This window comes from Leptodactylus fuscus, chromosome 5, assembly GCF_031893055.1.
Source record: "Leptodactylus fuscus isolate aLepFus1 chromosome 5, aLepFus1.hap2, whole genome shotgun sequence".
NCBI lineage: Eukaryota > Metazoa > Chordata > Amphibia > Anura > Leptodactylidae > Leptodactylus > Leptodactylus fuscus.
In genome coordinates, this window is record NC_134269.1 from 68869078 (window position 1) to 68891390 (window position 22313).

At 41.1% G+C, this 22313-nt stretch overlaps 1 protein-coding gene across 1 annotated transcript in view; it reads right to left on the reverse strand.

The window, feature by feature from the left end:
• Positions 1 to 2030: 2030 nt before the first annotated feature.
• TUBGCP4 (tubulin gamma complex component 4) overlaps positions 2031 to 22313 on the reverse strand; it is a 31932-nt gene continuing 11649 nt past the window's right edge. Inside the window, exons 5-18 of the mRNA XM_075273386.1 lie at positions 21606 to 21662; positions 20476 to 20555; positions 18111 to 18312; positions 16560 to 16725; positions 9928 to 10052; positions 9306 to 9356; positions 7613 to 7718; positions 6646 to 6753; positions 5918 to 6056; positions 5478 to 5655; positions 4496 to 4630; positions 4299 to 4415; positions 3920 to 4059; positions 2031 to 2154 (exon numbers count right to left, since the gene is read on the reverse strand). Of these exons, the coding sequence (XP_075129487.1) occupies positions 2142 to 2154; positions 3920 to 4059; positions 4299 to 4415; positions 4496 to 4630; positions 5478 to 5655; positions 5918 to 6056; positions 6646 to 6753; positions 7613 to 7718; positions 9306 to 9356; positions 9928 to 10052; positions 16560 to 16725; positions 18111 to 18312; positions 20476 to 20555; positions 21606 to 21662 (1617 nt within the window). The 3' untranslated portion in view covers positions 2031 to 2141. The remainder of the gene's footprint in view (positions 2155 to 3919; positions 4060 to 4298; positions 4416 to 4495; positions 4631 to 5477; positions 5656 to 5917; positions 6057 to 6645; positions 6754 to 7612; positions 7719 to 9305; positions 9357 to 9927; positions 10053 to 16559; positions 16726 to 18110; positions 18313 to 20475; positions 20556 to 21605; positions 21663 to 22313) is intronic.

Genomic DNA, 22313 nt, shown 5'->3' on the forward strand with positions numbered 1-22313 from the left:
TACTTACAGTCCAAAGTCAATGGGGTCTGGCTGTGCCAGACACTGCTGACCAGCGGTTTTATGATCGATAGAAGTGCTGATATAGGGATTCTTCCAACAGAAAGCTGCACATGCCTCTGCACAGTTCTCTCTGTCCAAGCTACTCACCAAGTCAGTGCAGGGGATGGGATAATTCAGCAGGCAGACAAAAGTAGACTAAACCTATAAAAAGGTGAACTTTTCTCACAACGGCCAGAAAAAAAAACCCCAAACTAAACACCTGCCACCTACTATCCTGTAGCATTAATACATTACTGAATCTGTAATTGTTCCTGCTGCCTACACAACTTAGGTATGGACAGCAACTAATATTTGCAGCCGTGATAATATATAATATATTAAAGGGGTATTCCCATAACTCTTGTTCTGCAACCTGCAGTCTCTATGCTCTCTTCACTTCCTGGATTTCTCGGCACATTGGTGGGCAGGGTTTCACTTGCTCTGCTATCTGCTATGTTTGCAGTCAGTAATGAGGGATTGGTTGTAAATGCAGTACCACAGTATAAAGCTGATGTGGAAACTGATGTAGCAGAGCTGGATTTGAGTCAGCTTGCATTACATACAGAGGTAACGGACTCCTTATCTCAGCCCTTATCAGTCAAATTCAATTAAACCAGGTGATAAGTGTAAAAGCTGAAGATAGCACTGTAATCCCGGAGCTCTCACCTCCCCCCTTCCCTATCTGAGGAGCTCCGTTGCTTGTCAGCCCCCCCAACTCCGTTTTAAGAGAACATTATACGGTGTCTGTGTAAGATAATCACAGCCATTAGTGCCCCCATACAGTATTATGTTAGCAGATAACCCCTTTTATCTTCTTTAGCATATCAGTTAGTGACACTGACCCCTGTAATACATTTGCCCAAAATTTTTCATACTCAAATGGTGGTATTATCTTAAGATCAGACACATTTTATATCCATTCTTGCATAACAAACTTTAGAGGGGAACAAAAAAAAAAAGAAAAGTAAAACCTGTACTTATTATCTTTCAGATAATCATGTGGATGGGGCACAAAGAGGTTGATAAAGTCATCAGAAGGGCACAAACACAAAAAAGAAACCAGAGAAGACCAACTAGATAATATTAGTCTTGGACAGTCGCTACATAAACATTTATGAATGCCATCTTGGACAAAATTACATAAACAATCTAAAGGCTGTCCTGGACAGTTACTGGTGCAAAGACTTGTAAAGGCCATCTTGGACAATTCATAACGCATGGACTTGGGAAGGCCGTCTTGGACAGTCACTACATACACATTGGTGACCACCATCTTGGAAAGTCACTATAGAGTCGTTTGTAAAGGCTTTCTTGGACTGTCAATTTTTGATGGCTCCCGTGAACAGTCACTGTATAGATTTGGGAATGCTGTATTTCAGAGTCAGTCACAGTATAGACATTTGTGAAGGCTGTCTTGGGCAGCCATTATATTGCCCTTGATGAAGGTCTCATGTATATCAATATACAAGAGGCTTTTCCCTGCAAGTGAGTATTAATGCAAGGGGCCCCCCCTCATCAATCCCTGAAACTTGCAGGACCTTCCTAAGCTGAGACAGAATAGTGTTGAACATTTGCAGCTGACAGTTTTACCCTGTTGGGATACAAAGACCACTCTCTGGTGGGCACCTGCTGGCAGTCCTGACCAACCTTATACAAATGTATATAATTTTTATTTTTTAACTAAGCAATAGTGTTGAGCGAGTAGTATTAAATCAAATACCTCGCCGGCATAGGAATGCGTGTAATCGGCCCAACACCAAGGGGTTAAAGGCATCAAATATTCGAAGAGTTTAACCCCTTGGTGTTCGGCGATTACACGCATTCCTATGCCGGCGAGGTATTCTATCGAATACTACTCGCTCAACAATACTAAGCAACCTTACAGATAATAAGCTTAAAACATAACCAATAAAAGAAATATCACAGTCCTGACAGGCAGGTAAAGCCAGCGATCTGACAAGTAGTTTAGAAACACAACATAATTTATTATACACAGGAATGTACATTAATACTTCGTCGAGCAGTCCTTGGGTGTTCTTGTAGCTTCAGTCAAAATCTTGATCATAAATGCTTGTAGAAGAAGAACCATGAGTATGTCATGATCATAATCCAAAACTGCAAGATGGGAGAGAAAAATATTTATATACTATATCAGGTAAAGTTAGTTCAGTTGTCAGTTCAGAACATTGTAAGCCACTCTGACCCTGGAGAAGAAAAAAAAACAAAACAAAGCCCTTACAGATTCCCTGATACTTCCAGGCTCTGTGGGTCTCTACCCCCTGGTCGCTTTCAACACAGAGAAGATGACTTTCTTCACCCAGTTATTGCGTGGTCATTTTCTAAGTGTTCAGAAGGACCAGAAACTAGTGGGGACCCAAGGATCTGTGAGCTGGATACTACTTTCCTTATACCATTCTGACCCTTTTCTTAGTTATGGACTAGACGACTTGTTAGATTTAAAAAAAATTTTTTTTTTAAAGACTAAGGACTTATTCAGATGGCTGTAATGTATAGGACTGAGCTGCAATACCCCAGACCATCCTGTGGACAGGTATGGGACTATTTTTTTATTTTTTTTTTTGTAGAAAAGCAGCCATATTTTCATGATCCTGTACAATTGCAGTTAAGACAACAAACTGCTGGTGCCGATACCACTGATGACCACTAGATGGTGTCAGAGAACTATAGTGGAGCTTCCTGCAGTCACACCCCAAGCTATACTGGGCGTTTTGCCTTATCTAGCGGATGGCAGGGATGTGACAAAACAAGCACATCCACTATATATATATATATATATATATATATATATATATATATATATATATATATATATATTATATTATATATATATATATATATATGGGGTGGAGAGAAATGCCTTTCCTTTGACACTAATACCTCAAATGCTTTTATATGTATAATCGTTTTTTATTGAAAGTTTTATAATAAAAGAACAAAGACAAACAAAGAAATCCGTAAACAGGGCATGCAGGCCCCCATCGGCATAAACAGACGAGGAGGGACACCCCCAACTAATAAGGCTCAATAAAATATACTTTATGCCTTCTGTATTTCTTGCTTTGGCATTAACTGGCCATGTGGGCCAGACAATATGAACGGCAAAAACATACAGAGAACAGGGAAAGGGGACAAGGCCGCCGGAAGGACAAGACAAACAGACAAGATCACACACAGACACAAGAGAGGGGGGAGACAAGACAGGAAAACATAGGGGCGAACCAGAAAGGGAAGCAAAAAAATAAAGAAAGGGCAAAGAGAATCAGAGATGCAACCAGATCCCACACTCAGGAGAAGGAAGAGGAGAAGTCAGAGGACTCCTGAAACATCACCCAGGGCCGCCAGAGCCGCTCAAACCCAGAGGGGTCAGGAGAGTCCTCAGCAACCATCCGAATAAGGAGGAATTCCTGGAGGAACTCAAGAAGGGTAGGAGGAGTAGGGCTACGCCAATGTCTCGGAATGACAGCCCTGGCAGCCGTGAGAAAGTGACCCAGCAAATCCTTTTTTGATGTCGGACAATTTACCAGGAATGACCGATAAAAGGTCAAATACTTTTATATGTACCGCTACAACCTGGATTCTGTTTAAGGATTGGCCTGATTTATCTCAGTAGCTTACCAATGAACTCCCCCTAAATGGTAATCTAGGTTGATCATGTTTTGATGGTATGGCTGTTGTAGGGGCCATTCATAGCACAATGAACAGACTTTATGTAAACAAAAAAACCACAACTTTTAATCAGTATGCAAAAGTTGATTTTCTCTGCAGCGTATAAGTGGTTTACAAGCAATTATGTGGATGGAAGACTTCCATTAACATTTAGAAAGTGTTAAACCTTTCAGCAAGCCTGGTCTTCCCTTACCTGCCCAATGTGCCTCCAGCTTGTGTATAATATTTATTGTAGTCTAATCGCAAGAGCAACTGTGCCAGGTCAGGATTAATCTGATGGTTGCGTACACTGGAGAGGATTTTGAAGAGTAGTGAAGACTGGCATCTAAAGCCCTACAATACAAGGTAAATACATTGTTAACAGACATTCATAAGCACTACATAAGAGATACAGCTGTATTAGCAAAATATATTAATTTCATTCAAAAGCAGCATCACACCTGTCCTTCAAAGTTGCTGAGCTGCAATACTGGGGATGACCCATGTGCAGGTGTGGCGCTGTTTTTGGAAGAAACCATCCATGTTTTCCTAATCCCAGACAAACATTTTTAAATCTGAAATATAACACTTACTTTGACCAAGATATCCAGTTGCCCAGCACCACGCTCATCTAGAGGACCCGGATTTTGGCTGACTAAAGAGCAGAAGCTGTGACACAAGTCTAAGATTTCATTTAGGCAATGGAAAACCTGCAAAATTGATAGTTTTCAGTGCAAGCTGTGAACAATAAGACTGGATTATTACATGTAAAATTACATTAGAAAATTACAGGCTTTAGTAAGATGAAAGACTGGGCCAAGAGATTGCTGAGGAAGTGGTCATGAGCCAGGCGAATACTCTCAAAGTCCCGTGTAGAGTTGATCTGTTCCAAGAGCTGTGAGAACTGGGATTCCAACACATCCACCTAAACAAACAAATGAATAGATCTTAAAAATGTTTTTGAATTAGAAAAAACACAAAAATATAAAAAATTCAATACACCCCCCCTTTTCCTAAATGACATATAAAAGTAAATAAACAAAAAATTGGGGATCCCCACATTTGAAATTGTTCACACTATTAAAATAAAACTATTTATTCCATTCACTGAAAGCTGCAACCGGAAAGCAAATCAAGATGGCGGAAACTCTGTTTCGTTTACTTCTAGCCGGCAAGAGAAAAAAAAAAAAAAAAAGGTTTTGCGGACACCTCCAGCATATGGATAAGCCACCTAAGGGAGCGTTCACACTACCGTCATTGTCCGACAGGTAGTGTCCTCTGCTAATGTCCGTTCAAAATCTTGCACGGACATTAGCAGCGGACACTAGCTGTGTCCGTGACATTTTTCATTCATTTAAATGGTGATCGGGTGTGTTGTTTTGCACTCCGTGCCTGTCGTTAAGTGTCCGTTCCTAAAGATGTCCGACTTTTCAAGCAGACAGAAAAAAACTACATGTAGGCTCTTTCTGTCCGCTTGAAGAGTCGGACATCTTTAGGAACGGACACTTAAGGACAGGCACGGAGTGCAAAAGAACGCACCTGATCGCCATTTAAATGAATGAAAAATGTCGCGGACACAGATAGTGTCCGCTCCTAATGTCCATGCAAGATTTTGAACGGACACTAGCAGCGGACACTACCTGTCAGACAATGACGGTAGTGTGAACGCCCCCTAAGAAAACTTCCAAAATAATTTATGAAAATTAAAGTGACCACTAAAGGCTTTTCATCCATTTATAGACACTTGGTATTATTTGTAACTCCTCTCTTACCTGTAAGTAATACTGAAGATTGTCCACCAGAAAGGCCATGTGATTCCTCAGTCGCCACTTAATGGCATCCGTTCTGTTGGATTCCAGATGTTTTCTCTGCATCTGTAGAGCCCAACAATGCTGAAGCTCTGACTGCACACGGCGGACACTAAGCAAGTACTTGAAAACAACATTGTACCTGGCAAAGGGAAAGATAGAAACCAGAAGTCAGAATAATGGATTTGAAATAGCTCAGAACTAAGGGAGGTCACTGGGATTTCTCGGACTTTCAGGCACTATAAACTATAGAACAAGCACATTTCTCACAGTTCCACAGTCTCTAATTGACATATATTCATGTTAAACGTCTAAGATTCTGCATAGGTTCCGTATATTAGCAGTATATCTGGAGATTACCATCAATTGATAAAAGTGAAACACCAAAACCCAGAACTACTCACTTTTCTAGGACAGCTGGAGTGAAAAGAATGTGCAATGGCCACTGCACCTTATAGGACAGTCCGAGAGCTGCCCAGCCAGATGTAGGAGCCTCCCTTGGAGATGTGTCACGTGATGGACCCTCCCGTGGTTGAGACAAGTCTAGATTAAGGTGTGAAAAAAAACAAAAGACCATCACAAAATATTTGTACCTAGCACAGAAAGATTTTTTCCGTTGAAGTCTGAAATAGTCATATTCACAATAGGTACAGCCTCTAATATGGTCCTATAGCTGTATGCACACCAGGCTGCTATGGGATCTGCTGGGATTTTAACATACTAATCCAAATGTACCAAAATTATGTTGCAACTGATGCCAAAAATCGTCATATGTACATTGCACCACATTTATAATGCATTTAATACACTTTCTGCACCTTGTTTGACAAACAAATGTTGCCATCTATGCTATTCCTATGTGACAAAATTGCAGCAACGTTAATTGCATAGTAGGCCAACCAATAGGTGATGCAAAATTAAACTAAACGGTCTTGAAACGTACCAAATATATCCCCCAGCATGAAGCTCAGTGATAAATATGGCACATCTTTAGACTATCAAAGCTCATGCGATCTAAATATTAGACCAGATTAACAAAATAGTTTTAGTTCCTTCAAAGACACTTGTCTGTAGCAATCCAATATCCAATGAAGAGTAAAGATCAAATAAGACATAATAGGAAGCCGTGTACCTTTCTGCTCCTTCCCGTGGTAATCGATGGTTAAATGGAGCAGGGGAAGAAGGTTGTCATCATCAAGTAAGACTTTATGTGCCGAGAGCTGGAAGGCGACATTGACATCTGGAGGAGGGAAAAAAAAGTGTAAAGGATAATGGGCATACATCACCAATGGTGCTAATATGGGATCCACAAGTCCAGTCAAGTGTAACTCACCATGCCATGCCATGTGGCACCAACATATACGTGGCATCCTATATACACACCATAAGAAAACCTACATATGCTAATTAGATAAGTAGGTTAACATTTACTTAGGACCTATTAGGTGCTCATATGGGGTTAAAGCCTTATATATTTCAGAGGTCCTTCTGAAACATGAGCAGAGCCATGTCATTCAGTGGTTGTACACCAATGACTGATTCCACAATACAGAGATGCCATCCTCAGATTGTTTTCAGAAGGATGGAAGAAATGGGTTTAGCACCCCCTGTGTCATGTACAGATATGGAACTCTTCAAAGGGCTGGTGCTCTGTTGGCACAATATCTCATACCAGTCAGTGACATGCCAGAACTCTTCTTAAAGGCTGACCAGCTATTCAAATCCATAGTAGCCATGAGTCAGTTACTTTGATGCTAGATGCATATGGGCTAAAGCATGTGCTTTGGCGCTATATTGAAATGGCTGAATCATGCAGGACTGCTAACAGCCGCTTTATTGTGACTCCAATGTAATTATTATTCCTGTACTGAGATGTCACTATGTTATGTGATATATTTTTTCTCCACCATGCTGCCAAAGAGTAAACGGAGGAGCAGGTATTGCCCAGCAATGTATATGTGGTAGCACACTCCATCTGTGACTACTCTGCTATATCTTTACAGTGGACTGTACTCACACTTCTGATCTATCTCAGTCACTGTACATACCATATTGTAGACATGATCAGAGTCTCCTCTGCTACCCTGTATAACACTCACCATGTTCTGTGACAGCAGTAGGTGGAGTTTTCAGCATGTGTTGTGCTATATCTATGAAGGCTTGAAACAATTCACCTCTTCCAAGCAGGTAGAAATCCTTTATAATCTGAAAGAGCAAATACATTTTTCACCAATGCCAAAAATAGAACAGACTTTATTATTTGAGGAATTTTTTGGAACGCATCACAAAGCACCTTATAAAATAGCAAGCTAGTTCAATTGGTCATGTTAAACGATATGTTATATAATAATTAGAGATGAGCGAATATGCTCGATCAACTACTGCGGCCGCATAGCTCCCGGCGGCAGGGAAGGTGGGAGGGGCAGTAAAAAGTCGAAGCCCCAGAAGTGTTTTTGCACTAGGAGCTATGCGGCCAAGGTATTCGATTGAGCATATTCGCTCATCTCTAATAATAGTTCACATCTGACCGCATGAGAACTATTTCCAATACATACTCACTATGATCTATATAACAACAATAGTGGCTGTACCAGAATCAAAGGAGACTTCCACTTTTGAATAAAGCATTCATCTTAAAAAATAAAGTCCCTTTCCAGTGCATTGCTGCCTGGAGATTTGTAAAGTTTAGAAAGCTACAGTGAGGGATTTTATAAAGATTGGGGTTAAGGTTACATACACCAGTCTTAAGCCATTCCTTCACTGGCACTAGCTGCATATCGGGAGGGACTGGCACAGATTTCTGGGGACTGGCATAGATTGCTGGTAAAACTCAACAGCAATTTTTTGGCACAAGTTATAGCACCGTATATACTCGAGTATAAGCTGACCCGAATATAACCCGAGGCCCCTAATTTTACTTGGGAAAACTTATTGACTCAAGTATAAGCCTTAGGGGGGGGGATGCAGCAGCCACTGAAAAATTTTCAAAAATTAATATGGTCGGAGTTTTGGGTGCAGTAGTTGCTGAGTGCTGGGGAAGGGGAGCGGGTGTTTTGGTTGTCTGTCTGCCCCTTCCCTGAGCACTGGGTCCCCCCCCTCCCACTTCGAATTCAACCTGGCTGAATATAGGGTATCTGCAGTGCTCCTATTAACCCCTTCCCGACGGAACAGGAGCACTGCAGATCCCCTATATTCAGTAGACCGGGCACTGTCAGACACAGGGATACCTAATGTGTATGTGTGTCACAGTCATTTTCTACTTTTATATGTATTCTAGGGAAGGGAGTGATTTAGAACTTTTATTTATTTTATTATATTTTTTAAAGCTTCTTTTTCTTTCACTATTTTATGGGAGATTCTATACGTTACTATTGCGGCCGATCATAGAACGACCCCCCCCCAAAAAAAATAAAATAAATAAATAAATAAATAAATAAATTTTTTGACTCGAGTATAAGCCAAGGGGGGCTTTTTCAGCACAAAAACTGTGCTGAAAGACTCGACTTATGCACGAGTATATACAGTAAATTTGCCAGTCCGAGACACCCCAGCCCAATTTGATCTCTGCCCTGCTCCATCGGTTCTGCCAAACAGTTTACCAAAAGAGGAGAGTGGCACATATTGGGCGCCATAGGCTAAAGATTTGCTACATCTATGTGCACCTATGCCAGTTTTCCAGTGTAGAGGGAATATTAACTTCCTCCAGTGTCTGTATGAGAAACATGGACTGATGTAATGAAAAGGGTAAAAATAAAAAAAAAAAGGAAGGAAAAATAAAATATCAGCCCTTACCTTTAACTGTCCTATCAAATCAGACTCCTCCACCATAAGTTTCCATAGGTGCTGAAATGAAGAAAAATACAATTCCTTACACTACAGCACTGTATATTATACACTGTACTGAAAGGAAGAGGGAGATCTTTAGCTAGTAAAGCCATTGACCATGTCCTGCTTTACAAATATTGCAGGAGTTAACGCCGACCACGGCACAAATCTTTCAATAGGTGCCAAAATAAAAACAATACCATGCACAGCAAATCCACCCCCAACACAGTCTATGAAATACAGTAACAGATTTCCTAATAACAATTCCTTCCCCCACAGTAGTGAGCAGCCATCAGTAGTCACTCCCATGTAATGTCCTCTCACTGTGCCAGGGGTCACCTGTAGAAGTGACGTCTGATGCATCTCTTATGATGTATGCCCTAATACTACCTTTGTGTTACGTTAATGGTACCTACCCTGCTAATGGCGCCTCAGTAAAGAATTTAGCCTTGCCTTACCAGTTCATACAATTGTCACGTACTATTGATTTTCTATCTCATTCTTAGCAAACAATGGAGCCAGACACTTGACATTTATCTACACCCTGAAGACATTTTTCCATTAGAGAGAATCATAAAAGACTTCTTACCTCGGCTACAGTACTTCTGATCCTGTCAAGGACGAACTCAAAATCTACCAGACTAAACAGAGGCTGCTGCTTTAACCTATGCAGTTCTGCGGCAAAGATATCTTCCTGGTTTTTTAATATAGAACCTGCTCAAGAAACAAAAGGGAGAATAAGAAAGTAACCATCTAACGGACAACTCCATTACTAAATATGGTTTCCTTGCTAGCTTACTAACAATGTGCTTCTTGGAGAGTCATGTATTCATTCTCGACATTTTGTGCCACTATAATCTTGTTCCAATATCCGAACTTTAAAAGCTTGACTGGTCATTCTCACATAAATTAATCCACATGGGCAAATGGCAAAATAGAGCCGTGCCTCAGTGTTGTATGAAATGTAATGCACAATCTTGTATTGTCCATCCCCCTCTGGAATTAATAAAATTAGAGTAGCGAAGAATATACTTACAGGCCATGCAATCACCGCAACTGAATGGACCGCGGCTCCCAAAAATATATTTGGGAGTCGGGAGGACATATAATATATTTTTGGGAGCTGTGGTCCACCGTGGGGTACATTTAGTTGTGGTGATTGCAAGGCCTGTAAGTATATACTCCTCCATGTTACTTATATCTTGCCTCCTTATGATGCCAGTGTGTGGCAAAACGCGAGTTGGGGTAGCGTTCCTTACACCCCCTTTCTCCTGGGATTTTCCTGTATTGGTGTTGCACTTTCATCTATATAACATCATGAATTCAGGTATATTTCTGGTGCTAGTTTTGCCTAGTATTCTGTTACTATTTGAGCATGTTGATCTATTTAACCCCTTCCCACCGATGGCACTTTTTGACTTCCTGACCAATCTCGATTTTTCAAAACGGACATGTCACTTTATGTGGCAATAACTTTGGAATGATTTAACTTACTAAAGTGATTTTGAGACAGTTTTTTCGATATACAGTGGGGCAAAAAAGTAGTCAGTCACCAATAGTGCAAGTTCCACCACTTAAAAAGATGAGAGGCGTCTGTAATTGACATCATAGGTAGACCTCAACTATGAGAGACAAAATGAGAAAACAAATCCAGAAAATCACATTGTCTGATTTTGTAAGAATTTATTTGCAAATTACGGTGGAAAATAAGTATTTGGTCACCTACAAACAATCAAGATTTCTGGCTCTCACAGACCTGTAACTTCTTCTTTAAGAGTCTCCTCTTTCCTCCACTCATTACCTGTAGTAATGGCACCTGTTTAAACTTGTTATCAGTATAAAAAGACACCTGTGCACACCCTCAAACAGTCAGACTCCAAACTCCACTATAGTGAAGACCAAAGAGCTGTCAAAGGACACCAGAAACAAAATTGTAGCCCTGCACCAGGCTGGGAAGACTGAATCTGCAATAGGCAACCAGCTTGGATTGAAGAAATCAACTGTGGGAGCAATAATTAGAAAATGGAAGACATACAAGACCACTGATAATCTCCCTCGATCTGGGGCTCCACGCAAAATCTCACCCCATGGGGTCAAAATGATCACAAGAACGGTGAGCAAAAATCCCAGAACCACGCGGGGGGACCTAGTGAATGAACTGCAGAGAGCTGGGACCAATGTAACAAAGCCTACCATCAGTAACACACTACGCCGCCAGGGACTCAGATCTTGCAGTGCCAGACGTGTCCCACTGCTTAAGCCAGTACATGTCCGGGACCGTCTGAAGTTTGCTAGAGAGCATTTGGATGATCCAGAAGAGTATTGGGAGAATGTCCTATGGTCTGATGAAACCAAACTGGAACTGTTTGGTAGAAACACAACTTTTCGTGTTTGATGGATGCAACTCAGTATTCTTTTTCCTTCAAACACCATACCTACTGTAAAGCATGGGGGTGGAAACATCATGCTTTGGGGCTGTTTCTCTGCAAAGGGGCCAGGACGACTGATCCGGGTACATGAAAGAATGAATGAGGCCATGTATCGTGAGATTTTGAGTGCAAACCTCCTTCCATCAGCAAGGGCAGTGAAGATGAAACGTGGCTGGGTCTTTCAACATGACAATGATCCAAAGCACACCGCCAGGGCAACGAAGGAGTTGCTTTGTAAGAAGCATTTCAAGGTCCTGGAGTGGCCTAGCCAGTCTCCAGATCTCAACCCTATAGAAAACCTTTGGAGGGAGTTGAAAGTCCGTGTTGCCAAGCGACAGCCCCAAAACATCACTGCTCTAGAGGAGATCTGCATGGAGGAATGGGCCAACATACCAACAACAGTGTGTGCCAACCTTGTGAAGACTTACAGAAAACGTTTGACCTCTGTCATTGCCAACAAAGGATATATAACAAAGTATTGAGATGAAATTTTGTTACTGACCAAATACTTATTTTCCACCATAATTTGCAAATAAATTCTTACAAAATCAGACAATGTGATTTTCTTGATTTGTTTTCTCATTTTGTCTCTCATAGTTGAGGTCTACCTATGATGTAAATTACAGACGCCTCATCTTTTTAAGTGGTGGAACTTGCACTATTGGTGACTGACTAAATACTTTTTTGCCCCACTGTATTTTGTGTTTAATTATGAAAAAATAGGAAATTTGGTGGAAATTTTGAAAAATATGCATTTTATAAAGTTTAATAAGATGTGCATTGCATACAGATAGTCAGACCGCCAAAATTATAAAGCAGAGATCTGGGACATGAGATTTAGGATATGTCGGCATCAAACTTTAGTCACCCTTTTATTTTTTACGGACATTAGAAAGTTTACAAGTGAAACAACAATATTCAAAATTTCCAAAACCCATTTTTTAAGGGACTAATCCAGTTATGAAGGGGTTTAGAAAGACCCTTGTATTAACCCCCCCATAAATCGCCCCATTTTCAAAACTGCACCCCTTAAATAAGCCAAAACAACCTATACCTAGTATTTTAACCCTATAAGTGCTTTACAGGAATTAAGACAAAATGGAGGTAAAATTTACACATTTGATTTTATTTTACTAATATTTTCGTTTAGCCCTAGAATTTGCACATTCACAAGGGGTTAAAGGAGAAAACATATCCCACATTTTGCTATGCAAGTTCTCTGGACTACCATAGTACCCCACTTGTGGGTGTAAACTAATATATGGACACACAGCAAGACACAGAAGGGAAGGCGCACCAAGGAGCTTTTAGAGGGCAGATCTGGCTGTGATCAGTTTCAGGAACCATGTCGCATTTACAAAGCCCTTGAGGTGTCAAAACAGTGGAAACCTCCAGAAAGTGACCCCGTTTTGAAAACCGCACCCCTCAAAGAATTTATCAAGTGGTGTAGTGAGCATTAGTAACCCAGAAGTGAATATGTAAGCTGTGCGGAGTAAATTGGGCACACCAAATCCCATTCTATTTTCCCACTAGCTCCTATGACACGGACGGGGAAGAGGGGCATTCTGGGGGATCAGCGCTGGTGTATTATCCCTCATAAGCTCTAAATATGGGGGGTCCCCTGAAAACGCTCGCACCGCTTATATATTACATTGTATAAGCTAGATTTTTATTTTCTGGCAATGTGGCCATATGAGGGCTTGTTGTTTGTGGTATTAGATATGCTTCTCAATGCCACCATTTTGGGGGCCTGTAACTTATTGACTACATTTTATTAACTCTTTCTAGGTGGGATGTAAAAGGTAACATCAATTCTGGCATTGCTTTTTAGCATTTATTTTTTTCCCCTGCAGCGTACAGCATAAGTAACATGTTCCCTTTATTCTGCGGGTCAGTACGGTTACGGCGATACCTCATTTATATTATTTTTTAATGCGTTGCTATTTGTGCAGAATAAAATTCAATTCAGGGGAAAAAAATCAATTATTTTTGCATCGCCATCTTCTGAAAGGCATAACATTTTTATTTTTCGGTAGACAGAGCTGGTTGAGGGCTTATTTTTTGCGGGATGACCTCTGCTTTTTACTGGTACCATTTTGGTTTTCATCTGACCATTTGATTACTTTTTATTGAACATTTTGTAAGGGAAAGGTGGTTAATAATTATTATTTTGTGCGGTTTTCTACGTTTAAAAAAAAAAAAAAATTATGATGTTCGCCGTTTGGGTTAAATAATGTTTTAATTTTATTGTTCAGGTTATTATGGATGCAGTGATACCAAATATGTAATGTTTTTTTTCTATTTTTCTTTATTTTACATAATAAAACATTTTATATGGGGAAAATTGGATTTTTGGGGCTTTATTTATTTCTAATCTATTTTAAACTTAAACTTTTTTATTTTTACTTTTTTATAACTTTTTTTTCTGTCCCCATGGGGGATTCAAGCAGTGATCTGCTGATCTCTGCTTAACCAGATGTACACTGTAATACACGTGTATTGCAGTGTACAGGAAGCTGTCAGCCTATGTAGACGCACGGGGCTGACAGCTTCCTTTTTGGCAGGATCAGCCAGGTACGTGGAGGGCAGACCCGGGGTCACTGATCAGACCCCGGGCTGCCCATTACCAACACTGGCACCCCCTGAAACTGTTGCGGGGGGTGCCGATCGGGGCCATTATATACCGAAACCCCTGAGATGCCGGAGGTCATGTTTGACCGCCGGCATCTCAGGGGTTAACACCCGCGAGCGGACCAGGTTCTGATCGCGGGTGTTACAGGGCATTGTCAGCCATAACATACGGCTGACACTTGCAGAGCATGGTGCGCACACAGGTTCTGTGGATAAAACTCTGACCCTGGTCATGTGATTTATGGTCCATGGTCATGTGCTGGACACACAGGTGCCGCTCGGTACAGTCACAGCACAATAATCAGACATCTGCCTGGTAATCAGCTGTACACCTGTGTGCTCATCACATGACCATGGACCGTAAATCACATGACCATGGTCAGAGTTTTATCCTCTAGAAGTAACAGAATGAATGACAGCAAGCAGAGATCTAGAAAACCGTGAGGAATTGATACAGAAAGTATATTGGAAAATTGTATATCTTTTAATTGTACATTTGTTTGTCAATATTGGTCTGAAAGTGGCCAACCCCTTTAATTATTTTGACAGTTACTTCATATGTGATCTATTTATTACTGCATGCCATTTATATAACATTAGCCTATGTAGAGTCTTCCACAGGTATTTAGCGGGTTTGCTTCTAGGAGTATTGGTCGTGGTTTTGTGACCTTTACACTGTAGGTTTACCTTTCAGTACCATATAATAAGATAGGATTGTTTGATATTTTGTAATAATAAAGTTAAATATTCTTATACTACTTTTGGTTACCACATGTATTTTGGGGTATTTATGATTGGGCAGAGAGTCTGTTTTGGTTATTTTATTAAAGGGGTTTAGGATGCTTTAAAGGGATTGTTCATTTTTAGACAAATAATGAGAACCAAATGTTACGTTTTGTAAAAGTTGTACAATTTTCCAATATACATTCTGTATCAAGTCCTCACAGTTTTCAAGATCTCCTGCCTACTTCCAGTTTATAAAAATCAGTTCACGGTCATGTGATGAACATGCAGGTACTCCTCACATAACCATGGACTGAGTTTTCAGTGGAAGTTAGCAGGATGACTGGCAGCAAGCATCGATCTTGAAATCAGTGGGGACTTGAACAGGAAAATTGGATAAGTAGAAAATTGTAGATATTTCATTATACAAAATTTGTCTCTCAATATTGGTCTGAAACTGAACATCCCCTTTAATATTTATCTAACCTAATATCCTAAAGGATAGCTCAACGTTATTAAATTCAAACAAAACTCTTTCAACAAGTCAAAGGAAATCTCAGGCGACAATAAAAAGAACTTTTCAGAAACAAACTCCTGTAGTTATTGAGGCATAGCGAGAAGTGGACCAGCAGGAAGGAGACGTATTAGTCCGTCCTTTACACTCCCTTTCAATACACTTCTTGCCTTTATACAAACACAAGCATCCAAAACTGCAAGGAAGTTTTTCCACAAAACACTATGAGTGAACCCGCCCTTATTGAGGAATGTGTACCTGATATCCTATTATTACAGCAGAGTTTTCAATGAAATGGAAAGACGGCGCTCTCAGGTCACAACAGGATTTTATTCAAAAAGACAATGATGCAAACGCTAAAAAATCGCCGCGTTTCGGGCACACCTGCCCTTTCTCAAGTGCGTAACTTCACACAAAGCTCGGTCAGTCTGGAAGATGAAGATGTATACAATTTGTATACATCTTCCAGACTGACCGAGCTTTGTGTGAAGTTACGCACTTGAGAAAGGGCAGGTGTGCCCGAAACGCGGCGATTTTTTAGCGTTTGCATCATTGTCTTTTTGAATAAAATCCTGTTGTGACCTGAGAGCGCCGTCTTTCCATTTCATTGAAAACTCTATCTTCCCTGGCCTTGGCCGGTGTCCATCAGACGTGCTGCCTCCTCCACCTGACGGTAAACCCCAAACGTAGTTGTGAGCGATTGTCACAACCTCATCAGGTGAGAGGCCATTTGGTCCTTTTAAATCTTCTGGTTATTTCCACCAAAATTTATCAGACATTCTACACTATATAGTGTGCTCGGTGTCTCTTTTGTTTTTTATTATTACAGCAGGAATGCCATAGTACACTGCAATGATATGGAAGTGTTATGTCATGTAGACATTGCGATACATCAGAGGGTCCAGCCTGTGCCCAGCTTCCTACCTGTTCTCGTCATATTTACATTCTGATTCTCAAACATCTGCACCGATTCTCCAACAAACAAAATCTTCTCAGCAACTCTTACAGGGATATAAGATGGCAGCATCTCAACTCGCAGAGAAAATTGCTTGAGGGACGGGGCCAGCATGTTCTCTTCTTCAATAAGCCGCTGTTATAAAACAATGGACAGGCATCTCAAAAAAACTGTACATTCTCCATTTGTCAGAAAGCAGAAATCCTGAGTAGAAAGGGCATCTTCTGTCTCCAATATCTACATTCACCCAAAACACGGCTTCCAGGCATATGACTTAATAGAACGCCATGATGGCAGATATGGAGTATGGAGAGGACTCCGGAGCTGAGCTCTCTCTGAACACATGAGTAGCAGCTGTATAATACTACAGACCTCACCACAACCATTCCTGAAATTATTGGGTCAGTTAACTCTTTAGATGCCTTGGTGAACTGCATGTAAACAGAATCGAGGCATAGGTGTAGCAGTATTGGACCACATCCGTTCCCCTGAAAGATTACTGGGATGGGTGTAGGGGTATGGGGGGGGGGGGGGGGGGGGAGAGAGAGTCGATTGTTTCTATGATTGCTGGGGACGTACTAAAGACTTCCCGGCTTGGTTAAAGAACTTACATTACATGCTGCCATAGGCCGTGTGTAATGGTGGAGCAGGAATTGTACAATATACTGCAGTATTTTATACGGCTGAGCAAATCCCATAAGGATTCAAATACCCTAGGGGGAGGGGGGTCTAAAAATAAACGTTAAAAACAAAAAACAACTTTTTTAAAAATATTTTTCTTCAAATGTAAAAAAATAAAAAAATATATAAAAATATTTTAAAAGAGGCCCTTTCACCACCTCAAGTTCTTAACTTTTGTTAATAATTGTTGCTCTATACAGTTGTTTTTCTGTAATGTCAGAAGGGCGGTGTCCGGCAGAGGGGGGCGTGATTCAGAGCTCCAATCAGAGGCAGCCAGTGTCAGAGCTCAGAATCACACCCCTTGTCTGCTCCGGCCTGACACCGCCCTCCTGATAGTACAGAGACCAAACAGCAGATAAGGCACCAAAACTAACTGCATTGATTACAAGGGAACGGCCGGGCTAGAGCTACAGCTCTATACATGGAGATTTAAAAATGTCACAAGTGTCAGAATTTGACGATATTATAATGCATCATTTATACTGATGGTCTCCATATATTGTGAAGAGACCCCTAAGGCTCCTAGGCCCATGTGAAAGTACACCCTTTCCACCCCTGCTGGTATACAAAGGTATCTCTCTAAGGTATGCCAACACCTTAGTAAGTTTAGTCATGATTACATTTCTATGTTCTAACCCTCCCTTACCCCTGATTAGATATTTATTACATATTTAAAAAATAAAAAAAATCCTGGACAACCCCTTTAATTAAAGTGTAAAAATGAAAGCCAGGGTTTTTTTTGGGTGCAGGATTCTGTACATTTTCAATAGTAAATTTGCCCCTATATTGTCTGCAAGTGATTTGACTGGGCAACCTATACATTTAGTCTAGCTTCTTACCAAGTCTTGCAACTCTCGAAGCTGTTTCCCAGTTAGACCTCCAATACCCAAGTCATCATCTTCTTCTTCAGACAGGGCAGAAGCATTGCCAGAAGATGGCCCTTGCCTGACAAAAAACTCCTCATACTGATCCAAAAGAAGTCCATGAAGCATCCAAGCTGAAAGTTGCTTGTACATGACCCCATGACACACAGCTAGGATCCTGAGGAGATACAAGGGATATACACATTTTACAACAGAAAAATAAAATAAGCACATTTTGCAGTGTATTATAGGAAATTAAAACAGACTTTGAATAAATCAATAGTACACAAATGATTTCTAGGCATTCTATGACTTGTAATTTGAATCTTTATCAGTTCTTGAATCGTTAGTTCTTTCAGTTCCCTCAGCTGGTGGGAGAAAAGTAGAATAGATAGAGAAGAATCTGCTCCATAACTCTCTCTCTCACAGTCAGAAAAAAAAGGAATAAGGAGAGGAAATTATATGAATAAAGCACTTGGGGTAGATGGAAAGCCTTCTATTTACCCATTTACAGACTTTTGTGGTTCAAGAAGGCAACTGCCGTAGAGTGGTCGGTCTGAGTGCTCCATTGAACCAGGGCAAGAAAATGGCCCTCAGTTCTGGAAGATTGGTCTGAAGGGATGCCTCCGATTTGGACCACAGGCCCTGGATATCATCGCATCAAAGACTACACCCCATATGGAGACAATGGAATCAGAGGAGATCACTTGCCAACAGAGAGGAAGAAAGGACTTTCCCTAGGAAATCTTTGGGAAAGAGAAGTTTGTAAAAAACCATGTGGTGACAAGGATCAGGTCAGAGCTGGAATGAGACCTGTCCCAGAATGCCAGATGCAGAGGACCTAAATGGAACAGACATAAGGAATGGCCTTGAAAGTAGGCACGGATGTGGAGGTAGGCACAGAGAATGGTGGAACTCTTCACAGGAGGAGGACATGGCAGATGAAAGGGGCCCTGTGAGCAAATGAGATGTTCTCTGGGTGCAGTGTCCCATCAAGCTAAATGAGGCTGCTGAAGGAGAAGATGCTGCCGAGTCTGGCGGTAGCCCTGGGGCTACAGAAGCACTGGGAGTACGAAAAGTGATGCTCCCTGACAAGACAACTAGTGGAGAGGGCAGAGGCCTCCCACCAATATTTCCATGTCCACAGGATAGGCAGAGAAAAAGACCTCCTGACTAGCCAATATAGGGCAAGGTCACTAGTTCTCTGGCCACATATGCAGCAATGGGAACTGGATGACCTACAAGTGGCTCAATAGAGCACCTGCAGGGTAGTGCAACTAGTGTGGGGTACACACTAATGAGCCTTCTGTACCTGTAAGTGAAAAGAAATAAAAAAGCTACAAAGCAGAAGACCTGCAAGCAGGTCATGTCTGCCTCCAAAGGACACTAGGTTAAAACTGGCTAGCCCAGCGTCTGAGGAATGATTATAGTCCAGGGGTGGAGATGACATCGTCTGAGATTCCCTAGAGTCAACCTGCTAGTGGCCAGGCGTATACCATAGTTTTGTGTCCACCACCAACAAGAAAGTATATTTTCTATTTTAGTTATAGCATCACAAAGAAGAAGAGACGTGGGTTGTGAATTTGAGACCGGTCACTGGCGAGAAGCAATAGGGTGGGCGAGGAAGTCCACTGAGTGTGCCTCACACTGGGAACAATATAGTAAGTATATTACATTGATACTATCCTCCCCCTGTCTAGTAAGTTTTTTCCCACATGGATTTTTAGTTGTTGGAGAAGCTACGGCAAAACTGGTTCATTATTTCATATTTTTTGCACTGACAATAATTCAACCATTCTGGGTACCTGTTTTCTCATCGCTTAATAGATTGTGTGGTGCTGGGGTAAGTTCAACACCTGCGCTGGCGTTGCTCATGCTTGACATTCAATCAATACCACTCAAATTCAGAACCATTATTTGTCAGATATTGGGGGCTGGTGGACCTGTACATATGCACTTCCAAGCGACTAAACAGCACTATTGATTTTACTGGGATAGCCCAATTTACTGTTTCCTTAGGCCATGTTCCACCTCCCCCGCTTGTTTCAATTTCCCCTTCCCTCCTCATGGCTGTTACAAGTGGAATACTCCCACTACGGATTTCACCACCTCTGAGACACATATGTATATGACCAGTTTGACTACCATTTCTGGTTTTCTTATGCATGCTTCCACAATAATCAACCCATGTTTTCTGTATTCTTTATGCATACGTGGCCATGACTCCTAAATCCCAGAGTTACTTCTACTGTATTATAATATTGCTTTATGTTCCTAGACATAATAAAAGTTTGACATTTAAAAAAAAAAAAAAAAAAAAAACAACAAACACTTTCCTTACTTTTCTAGTGCACTGCGGACTGGAGGAAGCCCCCCACAGCTGTGCTTGTAAACAGTTTCCAAAAGTTGGCAGCCATGAATCTAAGGAAACAAAATGCTCTGTAGTTAATGAGAAAATGACACGTGCATGTAAATTATTGAGCTGTCCAAGGATCTACCAGAAAGTGACAACAGAAATCGGCTGCAATTACAGTGTCCAAAGCATTGGAGCACCAAGTAATCCCAGGTGTCTGAAGGCTAAGCCTGTCTAGCTGCAGAAATCCCTGCTCCCTCATCTATTCAGAAGTCTAGTAAAGCTCAGTGATCACTAAAATAGTGAGGTTTAATACAAGAAAAGTCCACAAAATGGGATTCTAGACTAAAATGAGCATTATAATATATTGTACGATTTACAGAAATTCTCTTTTCAGAAAACTGCAGAGACAAAAAATATGATTTCAAAGGGAACCAGTCAGCATTTTCATGCTTCCCCAACTATGTCTGCTAGGCGGCTCCTCACTTTCTCACACAAAAGGTGAGCAAGCAGGAAGCCACCCAGTGGACACTTCTAGTAGTGCCCAACTCTTACAATTATACTGAAACATCAGCATTGCAGAGTAAGCCATAGTCTAACACATCCTTAGGATAGGTCCTGGATGTTGGACCTCTATAAATCAGCTTATCAGAGACTATGGCTCCCAGTATTATTTACACGCTGCGGGCCGCACTGCTCATGCTCTGTACAAACTGCAGTGGTGGGTGTAGGTACTGCAGAGATTCTCCATAGACTGGGGCAGTGCTGCAGTACCAAAAACCGCCACTACAATTTGTATGACAAGTGAGCAGTGCAGCAATGGGCATATAAACAATAGCAGAAGCCTCTGTCTTCCTGTCTAAAGGGAAGGCCATCAATAGAAGAAACTGGATAACCCCTTTTAACACCTGGCAAGTACTTTTATCCACCCGCCCCCTTTACACAGATTAGCTTCTACAGTCTTCCCCCATTACAAAATGTCTCCTGGCATCTTCAGGGATGCGGTCTGCAAGTCATTACTTGGCATTTGTCTAAGAATGACCAACAGCTTAAAGGTAATACATCATTCCATTTCTATGTACACTATGTGCTGATAGGAAGCACATGACCAGCATTACCTTCTGGCTCTTGATCTGCTCCACAACAATCATAACAGATGGAAAGAGAAGATGGAACTGAAAACAGAAAAGATTGTTTCATTCATGAAATCTGAACCTTACACAACTGATCACCAAAGCCAGTCTTTTATCTATATACTACCTACAAGGATATACACCCAAAATAAATACCAAAAACAATGTATAATAAAAAAAAAAAAATGAAATTAATTTTAATTAATGAGTCACATGATTATTATTAAAACAAACATGAAGTACACTGTACCATCTGACTAAGTTAAATATAGCAGCTATATATACCTTGTTCAGCTTCAGTTAAAGATAGATATAGTAGTAAAGTAAAATATTTCCCCAGAGCCATTTCCAGATTGCAGTGTATAGGAAAATCCATTCACTTCTATTACACAATGCCTATGGCAGCTTGTAATAGAACTGATGTAATGACAAGCCTACGAGCTTTCAATAGTCTCCCAGCAGTCATGACAACTGATCGTTGCTCTCCGATGACGTCCTGAAGGGTGCGCCCATGGCACCTGCGCTCTTTAGATGATGCGGCTGCGTTTAACTGCGGCATCTAAAGTGTTAACAGCTGCAATCAGAGTCGGCACCGATCACAGTGGTTAGTAGCGGGGGGTGGGGTGTTATAGGGCCAGCATCCACCGAGTATAGAGAGGGCTCAGCTCCTGAACCCTCTCCATACACCTCCAT